Consider the following 24101-nt stretch of genomic DNA (forward strand, 5'->3'; position numbering starts at 1 on the left):
GATGATGAAAAGATTACGTGAAACGTGTTAGGCTGCATAAACTTTCCTTCATCCCTTGCGGTTTAGCCATACCTTCCCAAAACTTGTGATTTCTGCGCTGTGTGGCAGCCTGTGTCCCAGCAAGTGGCTTCTTTGGTTCATGTGCTGTCGTTTGTGAGCCTCCGGTTCTAAAGGTATGGCTGTAAAGTGTATTTGTCCGTAATCCCTTGTGGAAATTGACATGTTGTCCTTTTTAAAAAATAAAGTGTTGTGGTGTGAGTTTTATAAAGGCTGTAGTTACAAGGTAGAGGTACTGGTGATGCCAGAGGAATCATTTTGTTTTTCTGGCAAGGCTGGAATGAAAAAATCTCCACGTGCTGTTTAGCATCTAGTATTCTTTGATGTAGAAGTATAAAAGGATACTGGATTATGTGTGTTGTGAAAAGTAATGTTCTTAATCTTCTTACCGTGTTCTGAGAGATATTGTTCAAGTGCTTACATACGGATATCTTATTCAATTCTGGGCAGTCTGCTATAACTTCTTTTTTCTTGTTTTTCTTTAAACTGCCAAAGCTGAAGTGTCGGGTGGTCTGTGGATGAATAAGGAGTGAAAGCAGGAAGCAGTTGTCACAGTTCACCTGCCAAAATCGATTTACTGGGTAGGTAACAGTCCTGTGTACTGAGAGGGCTCGTTACTGGGAGAAGTTTTGTTTAATGGTAAAAGCATTTCTGCAAATGTTTTGCCCTTTTATGTTTACGTAGCAACCCGGAAGATGCTAAGGTATTTTAATGCTGCTGTACATATGCGGTTTTGAAGGTAGCCATATGTGTTGAGCAGTGTGATACAAAAAAGCTTTGTAACATTTTGAGTGTGGGGCATATTTTATACCTGAGAAGTCAACACAAACTTTTTGGAATGGGAGAGGAGCAAGTGCCATTGGCTTTCTGTGTTGGGGCAGAGCAAAGCAAATGTCATCCTCTCATCTTAAAAGACTTTCTTATATTGATTGTTTACTGAGTCCTAAGCACAACACAGATGATGAAACAAGACTTATAATACCAGATGTCTCCAGTTTTAAAGATAGAAAGAAATTAAAAGTCCTTAAAATGGATGGAAAATATTACTGCAGTGGATTTTTGTTTGATCATTGACAGAATGCCTTATTGTGGGTAGCTAAGAGCTGTCTTCTGAAGAAAAATGCAAAGATGGTGAAGAGAATTGTATATTATTTATCCCTCAAAGTTTAAATGCTGAAACTGTTGTTTTGGAAATTAGTAATTTGTATGTTTGCATTGATTGTCTTGCTCAGTAAATAATTCAGTTCAGGTGTAGGAGGAACCAAATTTGGCATCTCTTAAGAATTTTTTTTTTGTTTATAGCTCTCTGTGAAAGGAGCAATTCACTAGGCTACCTTTAATTTCAGAATGCTTTTAATTAACTTTATTTTTGTTTTAATCAGTTGCTTGGAAAGTAACTTCCAGGTTATGGCTCATCGATTTTCAAAAGAAGAATTAGACGAGCAGTTTGAAGAATTTCTGAAAGAGGTATGTTTCAGAGCGAGGTTGCATCCCTTTCCTCTGTCAAAATACAGGGGGAAAATTGAGCGTGGAAGAATAGGAACTGGAAGATGCAACTGTGCTTTTATCATGTAATTCACATAGCTGTCCTTTTTACGGGTCTTTGCAAGATCTTCATTGATAAACTTAATTCATGCTATTCTGTACTAAAATCAAGAGAACAGTTTTGTGATTCAATAAATATTTTGTCTCTGCTAGGTTGTATCTTCAGATAGAGTCCTTGCTCCTTGATTTTTGTTTCATTTTAATGGTGTGCATTATTTAGTAGCATTATTTAGAAGCTTCAAATTGATATATAACTGAAAATAAAATCTTTTCCTGTATGTAGCGAGAGCTACGTTTTAAGAATTTCCTTATTTTGCTGGGCAATACCTGATTTCACCGAATTCTGTTTAAAAATTCTTCTTTTAATCCTAACAAAATTAAGCGTGCTGTGGTGATTAGAAAATTTTGAGTAGATTTATTTTATCCCTCATGGTGTTTGATGATTTTGAGTGCAGGCAAAATCATTCAAGTTTCTGGGTTGTGATTTAAGCTAACAGTTACTGGACGTGGTTAAAATGCCCCAGCATGGCGTGTGTTTTTTCACTGCATATGGATCTGTAATTTGATCTATCAGTCACACCGTGCTGTAAACCTAGTATGTAAATTCTGCATATGTTGGGCCTTTGCTAGATTCTATTACTGCATATAAGTGTAGCTAATGATGGCAGTTCTTGGGGTCTCTGTTACACATAATGTATGCATAAAGTTTTTTCATGCAGAGGCTACGCTACAATTTAATTGCTTGTGGAAAGAAGTAGGTTTTAGATGTTATAGAAATTGTACTTTGCACTATGTAGTAAACACCTGTAGTAACCAGAACCTGCTCCTTTCTGGGTAGGTTTGTAACTCTGCCTTGACCACATAGCTTGTGAGGTGTTTTTACAGACACAATGTAAGTGTGACTTCACTGAGTAATTGAATTGAAAGAATAGAAAACCAGAATGCCATCTGAAAAGTAAGATTCGGAAATAAAGGTAGATTTTGGCTTTTAATTTGATGGTGTAATTGAGTTAACATTCTTGATTTCACTAAAATTAATAATGGTTTTAAAAATAGAAAGTTAGGCTCTGAATTTCTGTCAAAAGTTATTACTATTGTTAGGAAGGGAGTTACTCTGGGAAAGAGAAAGGAGGTTTATTCTTTTATTTATTTTGCACATCTGTCAAAACTCTGCATATGATTGCTTCTAGTATTTTGTTCCACATTTGTCATGCTCTTCTTGCTCCTCAGCTATTGCCCACATTGAGAATGCTTGAGTTAGAAAAAAATCAAAATAGCTGTATTGAATTATTCTTAAGTGATATTTGGCATGTTTCGGAGAATGTAACTTCTAGCAACTAATGTCTTTTTGTTTGTTTGCTTTGTTTAAGGTTGCTTAAACGCGTATACTGCCAATCGAGTCGTTAAAAATATGCATTGTTTTATGTTTTGCTGGCTAGGTACAGACTGAAGTAACATTATCTACTGTTACTTCATTCGTGTACCTCTTCTATTATGTCCTTCCCTTTGCTTTCATTCCTTATAAAAAATGTGCAGCCTTTTAATGTTAAAAAGATGAGAAACTGGTGTACTCCATTTTTGAAATTGCTGTGTTGGTGATGTTTGCGTTGGGAGTCTAATGGCAGTGGGGGGAGTAGCAAAAACTTTTTTCATAGTTTGAGGAAGACAATATTGTTTAAGCAAATCTTATAGAGAAGAAATGGAACAGGATATTTTTTCTCCTTAAAATAACACAATCGTTGGTGAAACTGCCTTTGGGGGATGTTTGGAATTAGAAGATAGAAAGTTAAAAGATTGTGTATACAGTTGGATGATGCAGGTCTAATATAAGGATTAAACGCTTTGGCCATATGCACTGAACTCTAAAAGCTATCCGTGATGAGAATTTTTTAGGCTTTTGCCATTATACAGAAGGAAACACGAATGCTTAATAACAATTACCACATGTAGCATGATTCCTCTGCCTGGTCACGCTTATTCCCAACCCCTTGCCTGAACAGCCTGTTGTCATCCATGATTCTTCTCGTCCTCCTCTGTTGTCATTTGCCCGTGATCCTTCCTCTCTCCACCACCAGTATCTTCCTTTAGCGTGCTTCCCCTATTGTCTCTTTAATTTCTCATAAGCATCATATTGGTATAGCTCCTAGGTTTTCAGAGAGTGGGCTGTGAAGTTCCCTTTGGGCGTGCAATGTGAGGAGTTCTTTCAAATACCCAGTGCCTCAATGAATTGTGCTTTTTTTTTTTTGGTGGCACTTCAGGCAAAGTTCTGAAAAAACCATTGTCTGCTTCTAGTCTTCTAGGTTGACTTTTGTTCCACTTGATCTCCACGGACAGCTGAGAAGGAAAACTTTCAAAAAGGAAAGGCTATGCCATCTTTGTTAGAAAATCTGTAGAACAGTACTTGGAAGAGTAAGGCTACACATTAAACCATGTCTGAGAAATGATAAAAATATCATTTGAAATAGACTTATTTTATTGAAAAAAAGACTTGTTTCATGAAATAATTAGGACAACTGGTCATGGAAGTCTGAGTGCTTTAGATGCAGTCCTGTATTGCCTATCTACTTTCTTAATTTCCTTCGTGTGTATAAGTGGTGGTGAGCTGGTTATGTGCCATGTAGTTGTCCCAGTTCTTAAAACTGAGTCTTTGGGCTTTTACTTAAGTTGAAATTAAACAACTGACACTTTTTTCTTTTTTTATTTTTTAGTGGCTGACAGACTTGTCTGTAGGGGAAGGGAAGAAAGAAATCAGTGCCACTTAACGGCACTGAAAAGCCTTTTTTGGTCCAAAAACTCAATTGATTTATTTGTTTTCGTTTCTTCAAAAAAAATCTGTGGGTTTCACTGCTGAGACAACTGACATGTTGGGAAAAATGCACCATGATTTTTGGTGTCAGCATTTCTTTCCCAGCTGCTGCAGCTTTACTGTGTTCAGTTGACAAGGTGGCTAAGCTTAGAAAGTTTCCAAAATTTGAGAACAACCTCTGGCAGTTTCAGTTGCAAGGCTGGAAGGAGTACAAGCATAACCGAAGTTCTGCCTGTTAGTCATAGAAGAAAGAGCAAGCGATAACACAGCTTGCATCAAGCCCTCGTTGGTACTTCTGGCTAGCAGGAGGCAGTCCAGCATTTGGGGGCAATAACAATAATAGCGTTTGTGTTGTAACTAGTGTAAAGAAGTTGTTATTTGTAGGACATTTATTAAGAATATAAAGCTGTTTTGTTCTATGTCACTGAGCCAACTTAAAAAAAATTGCAATGCATCCTGTTGTCTCGTAGTTTCATAATTTATTAAAATTGTATTTTATTCAAGTGCAGGGCTCACAGCACTTACATTTCTTTCTGAGGCTGTATGACAAGCATTTAGTATTCTCAGCTGAAACTATAAACTATAAATATGTTATTGGTCAGAGGTATTGATAAGAATATTATTTTCTTACAGTTATTTTTTCTTAAGTGGTAGTTTTGGTTAACTGGTATTTGATTTATGAATGTTCTTGCTAGGCCCATATGAATTGGATCTTTAGTTATACAGTAAAGGTAGGTTTTTATGGTAGTGGGTTTTATGTAATAAGATTCAGGCAGTGGGCTGCAGAGGCTTGTTTTAATAAAACATGCTCTTATGTTTTACATATTAAGTACCCACAATTCTATTGCCTCTAGTATTCTGTTTATACTATCACATTTTCTTATTTGTGACTATTACAAAAGTGAGGCTTTTGACATTTTCCCATATGATGCATCTCATATGGGAATTCTTTGTTTCTTACACTTTATGGCTTTTGCTAACTCTGTTCACTGTGTTCTTTAAGACGGTTTAGGACAATTGGTTTCAACAATTATGGCTAAAAAATCAGAGAGGAAAAAAATGTATGCCACTCCCTTCAACCCCATATTTATGTAGCACAAAAGGTTGCAGTGCACTAGCTTAATGTTAAATGTCTGGACGTCTAATTGTGGCTCTGAGCCACAATAAGCGTTATTAAAGGAAAAGAGCAGAGTTCATGGTTTTTTGTTAAGAAAAAAATCCGCATTCCTTCAAAAAAGTGTTGTTTTATGAAAAGTCTGTAGGTGTTTTCCTTCCTGTTACTTCAGTAACTTAAATTCATAGGATGCTCGTACTCCTAGACTTTTTTTCACCTTAATTCATGCCATCAGTCAAAATTGTCGTGGATAACTAACAAATATGAAAGCTTAATACACAGGATTGGGTAGGAATGGCTCTGGCATTTCTGTTAATTTCCATGAACACAAAGTATAAAATTTCATTTCTGAAATATGATTTGCTGGGAGCCAGAATGTTGCTTGTGAAAGTTTATTTTTTAGACTATTAATAATGTTGTTTATGTGCAAAGCAAGGCCAGGGCAAAACTATTTCTGCTCTGCTTCATTATTCTCAGGGATGGAGTCAAGATTTTGGTTCTTATATGTTGTAACTAATTGAAAAATAACTGATTAATGCTATACATTTGAACATACTCTCTACTAAGCAGTTAACTTTTACCATATCCACATTCTGGCAATGAGGTTATTATAATATGCAGTATTATGCCACATGAATATAGTTATTGTTTCTTACTCAACTTTGTCATGCATATACAAAAAAGACTGACGGTGGGGAGTAAAGAGAAGCATCTGAACTCAGAAGTCCAGAACTGAGTGGCTGAAAGACAGTTGAACAATGTGAAAATGTAAAATCTGAATCTGTCTTTAATCTTGTCTCAAATTGACTCAGTCTCTTTCAGATGATTCACTTGGAAATTCAAAGAAAAAATCCAGCGTTCTTGAGACACTGGGACAACCCAGGAAAAAAGAAGCCAAGAAAAAGAATTCGTTGCCGTGGTGGCTATCTGAGGAAGATTCTGATGGTGGTAAATAACATAGTTAGTTTTTGCAATCTTTTGGCCACAGGGGGTCAGGCTAGTTCTTTCTCATGCTTCGTATATGCCTGGTTTCAGATTAAGCACATACCACTGAAGTGCTTTAGGGCATTACAAGGGAAGTTTGCAAAGTATAAAATTCAATTGCAATTCTGTTTTTTTTAAAAGGGATCGTAATCAAGTTGTAACCAAACTTTCTACTGTTTTTTTTTCTGTAGCTTTCAAGTTATTAAAACTTGTAAAGAGTAAGCACGTTATAAATACTAAGATAATTGGAAAATGGAACTTACGAAATATTTATAGGTGTGCTTTGTAACCAACCTGCTCCTTATACTGACTTTTTATAAATTTCTACTTTCAAACCTGAAGAGGAGGAATACCCATTTGTATAATCTTACGCTAATTGCAGCATTTGTAGTAAGTTGGAGAAGCACAGAGAAACTTTTCCACAGCAGCTGATTCAAAGATGTATGTCTGTCAGTATTCTCAACATTTTCCTTGCCAAGAACCATGGCTCAAGGGGAAAAGGTCTGTGATGACATGATTGCTAGTTCAGTATTGACTTGGGCACATACTTCTGGACGAAAATACATTATTGTTTGCAAGCTTTCCACCTCTAATTTTCCATTCCTTCATTGTTTTCTTATTGGGGAGTAAAGCCTTTGAGTACTTAGTTTCCACGGGGTGATTGCCTTTTGTTCTCGTGGTAATTGGCGACTTCTAATTTTCATGATTTATATAACTTACAACTGGAACTTAACAGAAATTTCCAGAAGTCAGTTCTTCATATGACAGAGATATTGCTGGTCATCTCTCATTTTAAGCATAGCTCTGTCTTGTCAGCGTTTTCATGGTTAGGAGTCAGATCTTAGTCAGCTGCTGTGCCCTTTAGGCAAAACCCCAGTAGGTGTTGTCTGGACTGCTTATCTGTCTCTGGCCTTTTAAGATGTGGCTGGAAAACTCGTATGGGTATGAGAGTGTTCCTTTTGGGTAGTTATGAGATATTATGATTTCCTTACAGCTTTTCAAAAAATTGAAGGGCAGAATGTTCTTGTTGAGCTGAATGTGAGAATTAAGTGCTTAGCATGACCTTGTTCATCTGTCAAATAAAATTTTCAGGTGACTTTATAAGTTCATCCTTTTTCCACGTTTCTTCTGAGATGCTTGAGGCAATCCATAAAGAACTTTGATGCTCTTCATGCTACTTAAACTGAAAACCACTGGAATAGGTACTTACAAGACAGGGGGATTACAAGTTTTAGAGAATAGTTCTTGTACAGGTTAAGTACAATGCAAAGCAGAATCAGGAGAAATAATGTGATCATATAAAGTTGTTCCCATCCAAACCAATTCCACCATTTTTAAAATTGGGAATATCCTATCAGCTGTGTAGTTTAACTAGTGGTAAACTGTTAGATCAAGCATGTTTCAGCTCTGTGATTTCCTAACACACATAGTAAAAGGAGAGTACTGGTAAACTTTTTCAAGGTTTCTCTTAACAGAAGAGGATCCAGAAAGTGAGCCTGCACCATTTTGCTGTTACAGAAACCATTTACTTGGGAAAAGCTAGCCTGTTCATATTCACACTCTTGATGAGGAGCTGGATTTGTTTGAAGTTTAAAGTAATCTGTGCTTTTTGAATTAAAGGACCAACACATCTTGGCAGGTGGCCATAGTAAAACTGAGCATGCAAGAAATGGGGCAAACAAGCTAGATCCGTGCACTGAATTCTTCTCTGAGCACTGCTTTTGCCAGACAGATTGTGAGTTTTATTTCATCTACACCTCTGTCGCCACTCTCTATGTAGAGTTCCATGCTTGCACACTATACCACCCAGTGCTTTAATACTGCCAAGCAGAGAGACCTTTAAGTTTTACTGGAGGACTTTCCAGGCTCTATCTTGGCAAGAAGGAGATAGCTCTGTGGCATGAAGCAGAACTCCTGGTTGTTTTGTTCTGTGAGGAAAGGGCTGTATTGGTCACGCTGGACACTTGCAAATGGTAGCAGTTGTATTAATCTATACTGTGGTAGGTGAGGAGTTGTGCAGCACAGAAATGATCTCTGCTGTGATGAATGCGATTTTGCGAACTGGAGTCTGGCTGTAGGGCGATTACCAGCATCAAAAGAGCCACTTGCAGAGGCCAACTCAGGCAATTTCAGGATAACGTTTGAGATTTCGTCTGCAGTTGCAAAAGTAGGTAACTTCTATATGGCTATAATTGAGAATGATGAATCCCACAGGTGAAGGGACATTTATACATGTGTGTGCACACTGCAAGCTGTGCTCTCATTTTAGTTCGTCTAGATATACTTGCAGTGGTTTAAATTGACAGCAGGTGACAGCAAGGAATTCAGTGTGGACAGACTTCTAGAACTTCTCCTTTTTTCCTCATGTGTCGCTCTGTCTCACACGCCGCCAAGTTTGTTTGGAGTTAAAAAAAAATCTTGCCAGATCTGTGAGGGTGACAGAGCACTGGCACAGGGTGCCCAGAGAGGTTGTGGAGTATCCTCTTGAGACCTTCAAAACCCACCTGGACGCGTTCCTGTGTGGCTGCCCTAGGGGATCCTGCTCTGGCAGGGGGATTGGACTAAGGTGATCTCTAGAGGTCACTTCCAACCCCTAACATTCTGTGATTCTGATATTCTTCATTAGGTGTGTGTTGCGTAGTATGTTGCTCAGATGTATTGATAAAGGATGAAGGCAAAGCATCATTGCAACACAAGTTACTGTACAGGATAAGTAAGAAAGATCTTTTAGATTTAGAGCTTTTTGTAAGGTTATTAAGCGTGGCCTAAACAGAAAAAAAAATTATATTACTGTGATGATAACAAATACGGAAATAAACTGAATTTAACTTCTGAAAACTGTTGTTGGAGGATGTTATGTTGGAGGATCCTGTGGAGATCCTTGTGTTTTCTTCTAGGTGTGAACTTGCGTGTTACTTGCAGATAGGACTTTATTAGCAGGCTACCAGCTAATGGAATTAGTATTTTTAAAGTGTTTTGTCATCATGAATCAAACTTATGTAAATGTAAAAATCTTACCTCTATCCACAGTGCGGCACCGTGTTACAAATGCATGCTCTGTATACGTGAGGTGATGTGTTTGGGTGGCACTGTATAGAGATATTGTTATATTAATGAAGTCTAAGATCTTAATCTGGCTAATTAGCTGGAGTAATGCACCAAGCTGATAAGTTGTTTCCAGTTCAAGGGTATCATTTTGTGTTACTTCAGTATCTATATCGCGCTCTCTTGAAAGACACAAAGAGAGATAAATGGAAGGTGTGATATATGGTATACATTTATTTGTTGTCTAATTGGTTTTTTTCCATGACATCTTGTTACAGAAGTGCCAGGAAGTAGGTAGGGATTTAAACTAATAGTCCGGTTTCACTTGGTTTTGTAGATTAACGGTAAGGAGCCTAGACTATTTCTGTTCATTTGGCTGAGAAGTATAAAGTACATTTTAAAATAAGTTGTTATTCCAGGCACGTTTAAACTTTCTGTTCTTCAGCTTTGAACTGAAATGGGCAATTATGATTCAGGATACTGTCTTTCACATTTCAAACATTAAACACCTACCTCTAACTAATGTCCTTACTACTTGCTTTTGTCGTTTAAATGATGAGAAGAAATTGGATAATAAGAATTCCTGTCCTGTCTTGCTTGCCTGTCTGTTCTTGCTGTTTATCTTACTCTTCAAGATTTTAAATCAAGATTTGTTAAACTGAGAAAAGAGAAGAAACTGATGGAAAGCCATGCTGAAACAGTGGAAAATAGTGAACAAAAGAGTCCTCATTCAGATTCCAAGTCTGGTATTTGATTAAATATGTTTTGTTATATTTAGCCAATATCAGCTTCGTATTACCAGTGCCTTCCCTGTAGGAAATACTTTGCAAATTTTCTATTTGACCGTAGTATTCCCATTGAAAGCAAGCTGCCTCTTATTTCATTTGTCATTTCCAGAAGAAACTAGTAACTGTGGATAAAAGCTCAATTGTCATTACATCGTACATCACTACCTATAGTGATGTAGTGGGATGGACAGTATTGAATGTAAGCTGGTGAGGATGGGAGGAATAACTTTGGAATTCTAAACAAAAATCAGTATGTTTAGTAAACAGAAAATCTCTTTCACCTTTCTGTATTTCATACTCAAGAAATACTAATATTCACTGTTCTGCTTGTGTAATTTCAAAGACTGCCATCAGATACGTATTCTACTTATTTTCTACTGTTGCGATTCTTCTCACTCTGCTCACTCTGCTCTGTGCATGCGGCCACTGGAATGGAAACAGTACAACTGATGTAATAATGACAAACTAAGTTGTTTAATCTGCAGAATTATTTTAGTGAACATAATTTCTGTTAGGGTGAAGTCACTTTTTTATGCTATCTGAAGAAAAACTCCAAAGAATAATCAAGCATTAGAAACATTGATTCATGAGATACTTTTGGTAAATGACAGCAGCACTTAACCTGTATGTGCGAGTTTAAATATGAGTTTGGCGTTCAGTTCAAGCAGATCAGTAATATTTTGGAGAGCCATGACAAAAAAAATATCTGGCACTTGGTCTTTAGATCATGTTGGTGATCTACTGTGTAGCCTGTAGAACATTTCCCTGTGTTAGCTTTCTAGAGCATATAAGCTGTCCTGTTTTCATAAGCCTCATTTGCAGAGAATAGCCATAAAGCATCTTGATCTGAGAGACAAACACTAAAACTGAATCTATTTCTTGAATTGGGCTTAATATTTGACATAGGAGAAGGAGGAGGAATTTGGTAGTTACTTCAGATTACTGTTTTGTAAGGCATCGGGTGTTCGCGTTATTTCCAATGGAAGCCATGCTGTCAACACTTCCAGTTTCCCAGTAAATGTGAGAGAATATAAACTATAGAAGTGATGCCTCACTAGTGGACTTGGGCATCGGTTGAGGGAGGAAAGGACCCGTATGTTATGTCAGAATGGATTTCTTGCCATTTCTCTTTTCACACAGCGCCCGCCGTGTGCTCACCAGCTTCCTTTGGTCACCGTCAATGCTTCTGAGTTGTGTCAGCTCCTGGTCACATATCTTCATCATCCTGTTTCTAAACTGATCCCTGACGCTATTCTGGATCTCTCTTTTGTTAGGGTAAATTGACAAAAGACCAAAAGACCAATGAGAGTTTTCAGACTCTCTACCTAAAGTGTGGGGCATGACCATCATCTAAGTTTCACAAGAGAGCGCAATTTTCAGCGTAGGTGCTGTATTCTAAAATTTGAATCTACTGCTGTGAATGAAAGGCATCCGTACAAGGGTCTGAGTAAACAACATGCAGTTCTTGTGCCTGACGGTGATAAAGACAGCGGTAAGTCACATATGCCTAGGTTTTTCCACTTTGGCTTGCACAGATCGAGATGCTTTCTTCCAAAATTGTAGTGCAAAACCTTTTTTATTGTAGAAATAGTTTTACTAGATTTCTTTGTTTACAAGTATTGTATTGAGCTCCTAGAACATTGCATTTGAATGCCCGGTATACATGGGAAAAAAAGGAATTTGTCTTTTTTTAAAATTAAAAATGACAGGGAAAGGAGTTTTAATCTCAGAAGTTATTAACTTTAGTTTATAGCTAGAAAATTATAGATAATTCAGTCTACAAGAAACTGAACTGCATTACTTTTTTTGGAGGTATCAGTCTGAATTCTCACTTATTTTTCTCTTTATTCCCTGTCCATTATGTATGAACACCTATCTACGTTTGTGTAAAAGTAGTTCCCTCTAAACCTCCTTCCAGTGCATCTTGCAGCAAGGCTTTGTCTAAATTCAAAGTGCTGGAAAAATTTCATAAGGACAAGAAAGATACATACTTAAACAAAGAAGAAGGAAGCCTCACTTCTGACAGTCCAGACAATTCTAACGGTAACAAATGTATACGATATTAAAAAAGTAAATGACTCAATTCTCACAGTTCTAGTCAGATTCAGGAGAAAAGAAGTTACTGTTTAAATAGGTATTTGTCATTGTAGGTTTCAGTCCTTCTTTTGTTCTGTTTTTGAACTTTTCTTTGCAAGTGTGTGGTTAGAAATATTTTTCTCAGTGAAATTTTAATTTCAATGGGTAGGGGTCGAAAGAAGAAGGCTATATACCATGAGTTTTGCAAAATGTTGCATGTGAGGATATGAAATCTTTTGGGTTCAAGTAAACTGCTGCTTCAGGAGTTTTTATGAAAATTAACAAAAAATAAATCACTGTTGTAAACACCGTAGAAATCAGTAGGACTGTTCAAACAGCCAAAAAACACAATGAAAAAGAGATTTTTGAAATCCATCCAGGCTGATATTTTTTATTCCAAGTTTGATAAGTTTCACAGAGTTCAGATTGTGTAGGGTAAGTAAAAAAGACAGTCTTGCCTTCATTAACAACAGCGGCATTCCAGGTAATCTGGGGAGGTGGGAGGTATCTGGAAGTTGGGAGTGACTGAGTCACAGAATTCAGTGGCTGCAAAACAGTATTTGATTTTTCAGGTTATTATGAGAAGTGCTTCTTTTAAAAAGCTCTGGTCTGGCTTTAACTGGCAAAATGCTTAAAGGAGTATTAGATAGCTTATGTAAGTCCCATGAGACCTTCAGGATCAATGTAAGTCTGTCAGAAAGTTCATTGAGTTTATGATGATTTAAATAACTCATGAAAATGTTTTTCTCTGAAGTTTTGTTCTCTCAAAAGTTCTAATTGTCTTTTTACCGAAATATATTTCCATGTCTTTTCTTGTAAATCTTACATAGAAATTCAGTGACAGTTTATCTTTGATTCTACTAAATTATTCTCATTGAAAAAATAGAGTGTTGGAGTTCTGGTGAGATGATGGCTAATCTAAAGCTCTGCAAAAATCATGTGATTTGTGACAGACTCCTGCTTGCTCTTCACAACTAGAATAGAGTGCCATCTGGGTAAATTACTTTAAATTACTGCATTTAGCTACCAGAGAAATGGACTGTTCGTACTTTTTACTTCTGTTCAGCACTTTGAGCTTTCCATTTTATTCTTTTCTATGTAGTAGCAAAATGTATTTATTTAGGCATTAACTTTGTATACATGTGGAGCTTGATCTCTAGTCAAGGTCTCTGACATTTGCTGCGTGCAAGGCAAGTCTGTCAGAGATCTGTATCAAGCATGGAGCTGAAGTTAGATACAGGAATGTGGAATTAATTTCCAAGATGTAGAATCTTACGAACTCAGTCTCCTGATAAAATGAGCAAGGGGACTTTGTCATTGAAATCAAGGAAAAAAACCTGTTCTACTTCTTAACAAGGAGGCTTCTGTAACCAGAATGCCCATGCCAAGGGCTGCCCAATAGGGTTTTCAGACTTGTGTTTTCCCCACCCTGCCTCACCCTGGGTACATTTTCAGTACCTGAAGGACGAGGATTTGCCATTATCATGACATAGGCAAGGGTAGCCTTTCTTAGCGGGGACTTGGTTGTACCAGTATAGAGGGTGGAGGAACAGCCTGGAGCTGAAGCATCAGCACATGGGAGAGTGGTTTGATGTTCTTGATCTGAAGGGTCGCTGATGTAGGCACCTCCTGCCAGCAGGAAATGAGCTGGTGTCCATGTCTTCACCCCTCCTGGTATATTCAGTACCAGGACACAGCTACAGCCTTAAACATCATTTGGAACGAAAGATACTTGAATTCATTTCACAAACTAGACATTTGTATTGGGAAAGACAGATGTAGTTTCTGATCCCTTTTTTGAGAACTATTAAATCATTTCATAAGTCATTGGATAAAAGTATAAGTAGTTTTTCTCTGAGCTGTTCTGAGTGAACCTGCTAAGCCAGTGGATGCAATTTTCACAAATCTCTGGTGCTTTCCCTAGTGTAATAGATGAAACAAAATGAATGCGCTTTTAACAAAGAAATGTTAATTTCTGTATGAGCTTTGTGTGTGTGATTGTCTTCCATAGTAGTGTTACCAAAAAAAATCAACTTTTACAGTTGTTATATTTGCCTAGTCAACAAACTTTATTGCCTTTGTCAAGAGACTTCAGGTTTGTGTGCAAATGTGAGGGACATGAAGACAATATATATAAGAGCCTAATTAACTCTAGTTAAACAAGATTTATATATCTCATAATAGAAATCGAAGTTAGATGACTGTGATTTGTGAAACCGTGTATCTTTGCAGTCGCAACATGAGATGAAAATTGGTGGTTCTGGAAGATGACTGAAAGACTGAAGTGTTATACAAATAGCTTTTAGATGATAGTCAAGAATATTGCACCTCTTTTCTTAGGAGTGCTTGGAGCCAACGGAAAATGTGTCAAGAAGAAGAACTGTTCACAGCCAGAGGGAGAAAGTTCTGAGAACATGCATGTGGAAAAAATGCAGCTTCAGAAAAGTGATGGGGTTGCTGTTTCCGTAAATAGAGACAGCCTGGAGACAAATGGTGAGAAATGAGAGTAGGAAATCCAAATAGATTACTATTAAAAGCCAGGTGAGATGCTTCACTTCTCGCAGCTGCATCTCGTGAGCTAAAGGCTCCTAGTGCTAGCTGGTGGTGATTTGATACTGTTAATGTTCTGTGAGGCTGTCTGTAGTTGTTAACTACTGTGACAATTCTATGTGGACATACAGCACAGATACAGTCACTTTATTCTTTGTTTTGAAATTTAGATTCGGTTTTAGCTTCCGGGCCTAATCAAAGTGTCGTAGGAGTTGGATTGGATACCTTGGAAGAACAAGAAGAAAAAGAGATCTTCTTTGCCAAACTGGAACGAGAAGCTTCCTCTACTATCGATTATTCGAAATTAAATAAACAGCTGGATTCCAATGATTCCGCCATATTAGCACCATTTGTAAGGTAATTAAAAGAGAAGAAAAGTTTCAGACTGTATTAGTGGACACATATGACTTGGATATGGCCACTGAGATTTTGTGGAACAACATCCTGTATGATTTCAGTCAGGATTTTGTTTGATTTTTTTTTTTGAAGGCAAGGGCAGAAATGAGATTAATAGATAAACAGAAGGAGTGAGGTGAAAAGCATGATTTGGTGATGACTGGGCACAGCCACACAGTCTTGTGCATAACCCAACAGGAGCAAGCCGATTTAACATCCTTAATTGTAAGGTGTAACTATATGAAGAGTTAACAACCAATAACAACAATTAAGCAGATTGGGAAAGATTCTGTGTCCCCTTAGACATGATGCTACAAGTGGAGGAAAGGTACAAAATCTTAATAGACGAGGGCAATCAATTTATCATCAGTTGTGTGAAGATAAGTTCAGACGTGTGAGAGAAATGAATGAAGGAAGGGGCAGTTCAAGCTGCTGTAGCTAAAAATGCTGAATGCAAAGGAAACTTCCAATATAAAAGCAACTGGAGGATCAGAATCATGGAGAGTTTTGGGAGAGGACAGAACTTGAACTTTACAAGAAAAGGGGAGAGAAAAGAGGGGTTTTTTTTGTTCTTTTTTGTTAACGCAGAATCGGAAGGTCAGAACAGGAAGCAAACCTGATGATAAGAATTCTTTGAGAAGCTAACGTAGTTGTTGGAAGGAGTGCAGCAAGAGAGTGATTTTTTAAGAGTTAAATCAAGAATTTTAGCTATGGATGCTTGTAAAAACTAAAGTATTTCTTTTAATAATTGCTGACATTTATCCAGCTTCCTTAACTATGATTCGATATGATGGACAAATTCAGGTTTTTAATTTTACTGCTAATTGTAAGAGACGTCAAAGTTTGGAGTTAAAATATATATTTATTTGCTATCCAAGAAGAGAGTAACATTTTAGTTTTGTTTCTCAGAAATGAAAAAAATGAAAAAGAAGAGGAATCAGCTTATGAAGAGAAATCTGGTAATACTCTCTTTCTAAATACTTCATTTGAATTTTTTTTTTTTTTACTGGGTGTACACTAAGAATTTTCTGAACCTTATTAAACAAAATAACAGAAGTGACAGCTGTGGATTAGTGCTCCAGTTCAAATGCAAAGTCTTAAGAAATTGTCACAGCAGGATGTCAGATGATAGCGTTGGATCTTCTTGTTTGTAGTGGGATGTAATTTAAAGGTCTGGAAAAAGAAGGCTGTGCTACACTTTGGTGTCTTGTTCTGTGCTCTCTGTTGCATTTGGAGCTAGTCAGAGATTACTCTTTTTAGGTTGCAGATTCACAAGACAGTCTAGCATCCTCACAGAACTTTTTTGTTCTGAGTAATATGTACACCAGTTGACTTCTGTTCCCATATCACCCTCACCGTTGTGGGTAAAGCTTTTATTTATCTGAAGGCTAATGTAATTTTCATATTAATGATTTTCATTTATCTATTGTTTGTATATCAGCTTTTTTTAGGCTCCCTTTGCATGATGACTGCAGCTGTTATTCAGAGGATTTTAGGGGTTTGCTTTTGGTTTTGTGCTTTTTTTTTTCTTTTTGAACTGAATTTTTAATCTATTGTGACCTCAAAGACAAACAGAAGTTAAAAAAAAAAAACAACCCACAAAACCAAACACAACTATCAATCTAAAAAGGGGGAGAAAGTGACCATGAAATATGTCTTAATGTTTGAGTTTCTCTGGTGTCTTAACTGTCATCTGTATTTTTGTAACATCCGTTCATGCCTCAGTTTAATCTTTGTAACCTGCAGTATTACTCTTAGTTGATTTTCTTTTCTCCCTGCTACACTCATTTCATTTTGCTTATTTTTCACTTTTCTCTCTATTTCACTCTTCTTTTCTAGCATATGATAAAGAGTGTATTCCTGTGATATAATCAACAGATTGTATTTTCAAATTTACATACTTGGCAGAATGTGTGAGAGGTCCTGTTGTCAGATTTGAATTTCCCAGGCATAAAAAGGCTGTATTTGTAAACCTTAATCACAGGAAATCTTTTTTTCTTTGAAAGCTTGATTACTCTGTAGACTGCGACAAATCAGGATAGTAGTAGCAGGAGCGCTACCACAATTTTGTAGTCTTTTTTCTTAAGAAAAGGGTTTGAATTACCTGGTTGTTAGGGTTAGTTTTATGAAAGTGACACTTCTGGGTTTTAGGAAAGCATTTTTAATGGAATACCTGGAATGACAAATCTGTGTGTTGTGCCTGTCTGGGCTTTGCAAACTACTCCTTCATGAAATGGTGAATGAAATACTAGATAATACGTGTGCAGGAATAGTATAAGCACCGTGTATGTCCTAAGTCAGTATGAGAGTGTTATTTTCAGCTGGTCAGACTTTCATGGTCCAAAACCAAAGGGAACACAGAAAGAACACCTTGTAAACCAGGGGTTTAGAACACTTCTAGGTTTGTGTCACAGATAATGCAGGTACCAAAGCCTCTAACCACAGGAGCTGAGTGGGGGAGGTAAACAACAGGGAATCAGAACTTGTGGAAGGGTGCAGGTAATTGAACGAAAAGTATTTGGTTTGCTTGTAAAATTCATTCTCTGTCAAACTTGTGTTTGTAAACAATGCTTGCTCTGGAGAGTGAGTGTTGGGCCGCCACCGTAGGTCAGAGGAAGCAGAATGACAGATTCTGAGCCTAAAAACTGCTGAGCTGGCAAGGTGGAGGTACAGTGTTTTGTCTGCTGGGGGGAATCATTTCAGCCTTAAGTGAGAAAAAGTGATTGAATAAAAGGGATTGATTCAAGGAGGCCTTGAGGACACAGAAATAAATTATATTTGATCATAAGACAAACTGAAATTGAATTTAGAGATATATGTGTGACTTTTCCTCTAGTTTTGGTACCACAGCCAGTCTGGAAGCCTCTCTGTTGCCATTGTGAAAGGAATAATAGTGGCATTAACTGTTCTTAGGCAAGAGACTGGAGAAAAGGAAATAGCTTTCCTTTACTGCATTATTTTCCTTGAATAATTCATTCTATTTGATGTTTATTCTTTTCTTCAGGCAGCTATAGTGAAGATTTTGAAGAAGAAGCAGATGCTGAAACTGAGGGAAGCCAGGTGAACCAAAACATGACTTCAGGAGTTGATTTAAGTCCTCAAGAACAGGTATGTCTTACCAAATGATTATATGACTTGCACAAATTGTAAAAGGTGTGCAATATATAACTGCAAACACTGTAAAATTTTATATAATATGTACTATCTGAAAGAAAAGAGCATCTTGGGATTATATTGTTCTGCTAAGGATATACACTTTCCTGTGATAAATCACTGAAAGGATTAAGCTCTTTGCAAAGTTTCCTCCTTATTCCTCCTTTGAATTAAGAGCTGTGGGTTGGAGTGCACACATGATGAGCTCTGGTTGGAGCCACAGCCTCAGAATGGGCAGTGATCAGTCTCTCTCTTGGAGCTATTAAGGTGGTGTCTACACCACCAAGTGACAAAGATTGAGGAAAGGAGTTCTGTACAGAGCAGCAGTTTGGACAGAGGCCCCAAAATCTACCCTGTACGAGCCGTGGGAGTATTACTGTCGACCAGCTCGGCCAGGTCTTTTGATGCGGAGCATATGGTTGCTGGACCACATCTGGTGCATTCCTGGAGCATGTGTTCTAATTCATTTATTTACAAAAAGAGTCTGTAGAATACCATGTGTTCATCTGTAACAGATAAATAGATTTTTCAAATTATTTTTAAGTAAGTTTATTAGAGTGGCATTTCTAATAAATGTTTGAAAAGAACAAGTAGAATGAAAGTATAACATACTTACTATGTTCTTCTCTGCTCAAATTATATAAGGGAACCTTGAAAATTCAAATTTCTCCTTCAAGTTCAAAAAGTAATATTTTTTTTCTTTATTTTTATTAGGAAGAAGCAAATACTGGCATGCTGGCTAAAGGTAAAATAGAAACTGTGATCAGTAGGAGAATACCAAATTTAACTTTTTGAAACTTTCTTACCTGATTTTTATTGTTCTGATATTTTTCACCTGATTTTATTGTGTTCTACTCAAAGTCTATTGGACTGATATGGTTAAAAATTAATCTACGTGTTAGCACTTCAAAGTGATTATCAATGCAATTTTTTATTTTACAACAACTAGTCATTACTTCAATTTTGATGCTTGCAGTCAGAGTTAATCAGTCTACCATTAATGGCATTAGAATAATCTATGTAGCATTTTTTCCATGTTGAGTATGTCAAGTCCTAAATATACTTCTAGTACTACATATAATTCTAATTCCAGTGTAGACAGCATATAAATAAGAGAATTGTGTTTTCTTTATCGTCCGTCTTCTTGGGTTTAGTTGTATTACTTGATACACAAGATTCAACTACAGAACTTCAAAAGGCCATTGAAACATCAGATGTAGTAGCTCCAGGTGAACATTGTCTGCCTGAAGAACTCGGTGGAATTGAAATGAATGAAGGAGGTAAGGGTTGCTTTAAAAGATAAATAAATAAAAAAGCCATAAAGAAAGCCATGCAATAAAACCCAACCCCTAGAATCTTCCTTTAGTAGACTAGATGGCTCTGGTGTCTTCATGTGTTCTTAGGTTATCAGGGGGTATGAAGACTTTGGCTTTTAATAACAAATCTTGAAGGACAAGGAAATATTTCAAGAAAAAGTCAAGTTTCTGCTAGAAATACACCTTTTTACACATGGTTATTGTAGAGTTGCTTTTGACATTGCGGTTTGATTTTTTTTTTTTTTTTAAATACCATCTCCTTTGGTTATTCATCATAGATAAAATTCTTTTTTGACAGCATTGACGTGGTTCTAAAATATATTCTCTTAGCAAGCTTTGCAGAACAGTGTATACTACTTGTATCCAGAATATGAGTCTGATGACATCTCTTAAAATAGTTATATCATACTGTTAGTTTGAGTACTGGTGAAATACTGAGATGGGGAGGGGTGTGGAGAGGCATGCAAACCACAGACGAGACTATCAAGTATGTACTGATTAGCTTGGCAAGTGTTTATTTTTACTAAAAAAAATGAGATTTTTTTAACAAAATTTTTCTTTTTCATAACTGAAATCACTGTTCTCACCACATAATAGACCAAACTGGTAACTGGAACCCAGGCTGCAGTAGGTTTTTTTTCCTATTTTCCAAAATAGAAAGTCTTGAGAGCCTGCATTTTTCACAGGCACTTCCTATGGACAAACCACGAGTGACATGGAAGCGTTACACCAAGCGTACCAGCACATTGAGCAGTCTTTGGGAGACACTGACGAGCAAAAGCCACGCGATTCTGCTGTGGCAGTCTTGGAATGCTCAGCACAAGGTGTTTCACAAAATCATGACGTCTGTTCAAAAAACATGTCAACTATCGAATCAGGTAAATACCTCAAAGAAGAGTGTGTGTCGTACAAGCATGTAAAATGAATGAACTAGTAATATCTTTTAATACTTTATCTGTAAAACATTTTTAACTGTTGTCCATTTTACAAACATTTTTCTAAGATTTTTGTTTGTTTGTTTTGTACTAATTAGATTTACCTACTGTGGAAGAATTCATGAAACCAATTAAAGGACATTCATGTAATAGCAAAAGTTTTGATGTGGAACCTGAAAGGTATTTGTTTCAGAATGCATTTAAAGAATTGTAGTAATTCAAGTCTGTTAACTGTTTGTGAAAAACAGCTTACGAAATTTAACAAACTAAACTTAACTAACTAAACAGCTTGCAAACCCTAATTAAATACTGAAATTTCATTATGTCTTGCACTGGCATTGTGGCATTTGCAGTGAATTGTAAAATGAATATACAGGGTTAATTGGTTTAGACCAGAGATTCCCAAACTTTGTGTGAGGGATAAGCAGCACTGTTTGCCAAATCATTTGAAGGAGTGTTCCTTGCTCTTACAGCTAGGGTGTCTTCTTTCCCAGTCTTCTGCTCTTTCTCCACCCCCATACATGAACTTCAGCCCACATCCTGTCCTAGCTCTCCAACCTCCATAATCCAAAATCAAATCCTCTTGCTCAGCTGACTGTCGTGATTCTTAAAACCTGTGCTCCATACTTCTTCCTGGTTTGCTCCAGCTGCTGTGTCTAGAGCAGAAAGCACAGGCTCTGGAGCTATCAGAACCAGCTTATGCTTGGCAAATGAGTTTTGGGAGCTTATTGTGTAGCTGCACCTAGTAGAAATTACCATTTGTTGTTTTATTAGCGGTAATTGCATGCTTGCATGTGTTTGTCGTCTAGCAAAGTTTGGTACCTCCACAAAAACAGTCACTGCTGGGAAATGATTCTTGTTCCACAATGTGGGAGTGAATCTGTGTAATTAAATCCGCATGATTGTTTGAATTTGAAAGAGCCACTAGACTTCTTTTAAAAACAGTCTTCATAGATGGTGCATAAAGGAAAAATGGCCCACTTCTTCCTGAGTGATAGACAGCAAAGGGCAAAAGTCTCCTTATATATGACTTTATTCCTTTCTCTTGTAGTCCTGTGAAACTGGTAGGCAGCACAGCAGATGACCTCATCGGCCACTCACCCTATAAAGAGCACCAGAATAATACAATTTGGGAGACAAACTTACTCGAAAAATTTAACAGAGAAGAGAGCATCTTTCTGCAGACATCTGTGAATGACAGTAACTTTCAGAGAGTGACTGAGAAAGAAATTCAGACCAGTGAAGTACAGCCTGATGTACTAAGAGAAGAAATAGTGCAAAACACTCTGCTTTCACAAGGCAGTGAAGATAAACAAGTAAGTAACATCCACCAGATTTTTATTGTATGGAAATACATTTTTAGAGTTTGTGTTTCTACACTGTGTGTCGTTTGATTATGCTGTGATGTTTAGTAATTGAGAGACTGTTGCTGCTTATCTTGAAACTCTCATGTTACCATTGCTGTTGTTAGAGGTAGACAAATCCAGTGGACTTTAGGACCGGTGGGATTCTTCCTGCCCCAGCCCAATATGTGCAAGGCTGCTATGGTTCTGTGTCCCCAGCTTGTTCCCATTGATGGGACATGTGTAAGCATACACAGGCTCGGAATGGAAAGTTGGCAATACTATTCAATAGGGATATTGGGGAGATTTCAGTGATCAGTGTAGGGCTTAGTCCGACAGATGTACTGACCGGCAACCTGGTCACGTCCCCAGCTTCTTTAATCTTGTTTTCCCTTCATTCCCCACACTTGTTCCTACTTGATCCACCTTAATCTCTCCCTTTACCTAGATTTTGTCCTTTCTCCAAAACTCTTAAAGTTTTGCACATTCTCCCAAACCTCTCAAATGTTCCATAACAAAATTTATGCTATCCTAAATCTTCTCCGTGCATCCCAAATTCTCTTCTCCTCGAACCTCCGAAGTTAGCCCTGTACCCCTTTAGGCAATCACCTCCTCTGTGTGTAGGCATTGCAGGGAGGGAGGTTATTTAGCTGCTTCACCCTGGTAGATTTCCCACCAGGGCCACCAGGCTGAGCTTTCTTGTTTCCTGGTCTTAGGAGTTGTGTGCCCTGTTTTTGATGATCAAGTTGAACAGGGTTCCCCTGCCTGGCACTGTTCCTCTCTTCATCGCTGGGCTTCTGTGTTCACTGTGGTGAGCCTTTAGTCACAGGCTACCTGCTGTGGTGCGCTAAAGATTCTGTAATGTAATACAGCTTCCCAGGATGATTAAGTGGAGCCAGTACAAAATGCTTGCACTACATATACTTCTGAAGTAATAAAATTCTGCACAATTACCTACTATTAATATGGTTTAAAAATACTACTTCCTGTCACCTTGAGCCTTACAGCTGTGTAATTCTGGTAACTGATTCTATATTCTTTTAGTAGTGAAAGCTACCTTGAGGTCACACTAGTGCCTAAACTTATTTTAAACAAATGTGCTTTATCACAGGCTCTTCGGTCTTGTTCCTTGAAGAATGAAAGATCAGAATCAATGACAACTAAATCAGTGTTGTACAAGAATATCAGAAGTCCAGCACCTTTCCATAAAAAGAAATCTTCCTATGGTCCTCATGGTGTGGTTAGAAGTTCTGGGTACGGGAGACCCACTTCACTCTCAAAACAGTCTTTTCCAGCTACTGAAAAGAAGGCATCACAAGAAACTTCCAAAAAGGCCAGTGTGAAAGCCAGGAGTCCTGCAGACAGAGCAAAGTCTAAAGGTAATTCTGTCATAAAAAGTCAGAGTTTTATGAGCCAGAGAGCCTTGCTGTTCATGCTAAACATTTAAATTAAAACATTTCAGAATGTTGTAGGAGAAACCTAAACCTAAACACAATTAAACACTGCATTTTTTCTGTATCGGCATGAAGTTGCTGGAAGAGAGACTTTTAAATAAGCTCTCCATTGTAGTCTTGTTTCGTTTCCACTCACATATGCCACCACTGTGTGTAAGACTTACTAGTTCTTCACCAGTAGGACCAAAACAGTAGAAGCTCGTGTTCAAAAGTAAGTATCTGAACGTTACATTTCTCTTTACAGCAACAGGCTGCCCAGGGAGGTTGTGGAGTCTCCTTCTTTGGAGACATTCAAAACCAACCTGGATGAGTACTTGTGCGACCTACTGTAGGTGATCCTGCTCTGGCAGGGTGGCTGGACTAGATTATCTTTTGAGGTCCCTTCCAGCCCCTGACATTCTGTGATTCTGTGACTTGCTGACACCCTAACTTCTGTGTGTGATGCCAAGTTTCTATTCTCAGCTGCTTCTTTTTATCTTTGCTTTCCTAGAGTACAAAGAAAGCACTAAAAAGAAAGCCCCTTTTTCTGTTCATGTCTC

General features: G+C 37.5%; 1 protein-coding gene across 1 annotated transcript in view; it reads left to right on the forward strand.

Annotated features, from left to right (window-relative positions):
* Positions 1 to 1464: 1464 nt before the first annotated feature.
* The window catches only part of CEP162 (centrosomal protein 162kDa), a 43628-nt gene continuing 20991 nt past the window's right edge, over positions 1465 to 24101 (forward strand). The window contains exons 1-11 of the mRNA XM_009876413.1: positions 1465 to 1524; positions 6335 to 6470; positions 15136 to 15322; positions 16271 to 16320; positions 18366 to 18421; positions 19229 to 19259; positions 19669 to 19794; positions 20517 to 20708; positions 20864 to 20945; positions 21817 to 22081; positions 23220 to 23487. Of these exons, the coding sequence (XP_009874715.1) occupies positions 1465 to 1524; positions 6335 to 6470; positions 15136 to 15322; positions 16271 to 16320; positions 18366 to 18421; positions 19229 to 19259; positions 19669 to 19794; positions 20517 to 20708; positions 20864 to 20945; positions 21817 to 22081; positions 23220 to 23487 (1453 nt within the window). The remainder of the gene's footprint in view (positions 1525 to 6334; positions 6471 to 15135; positions 15323 to 16270; positions 16321 to 18365; positions 18422 to 19228; positions 19260 to 19668; positions 19795 to 20516; positions 20709 to 20863; positions 20946 to 21816; positions 22082 to 23219; positions 23488 to 24101) is intronic.

Source organism: Apaloderma vittatum, unplaced genomic scaffold (assembly GCF_000703405.1).
Source record: "Apaloderma vittatum isolate BGI_N311 unplaced genomic scaffold, ASM70340v1 scaffold17319, whole genome shotgun sequence".
NCBI lineage: Eukaryota > Metazoa > Chordata > Aves > Trogoniformes > Trogonidae > Apaloderma > Apaloderma vittatum.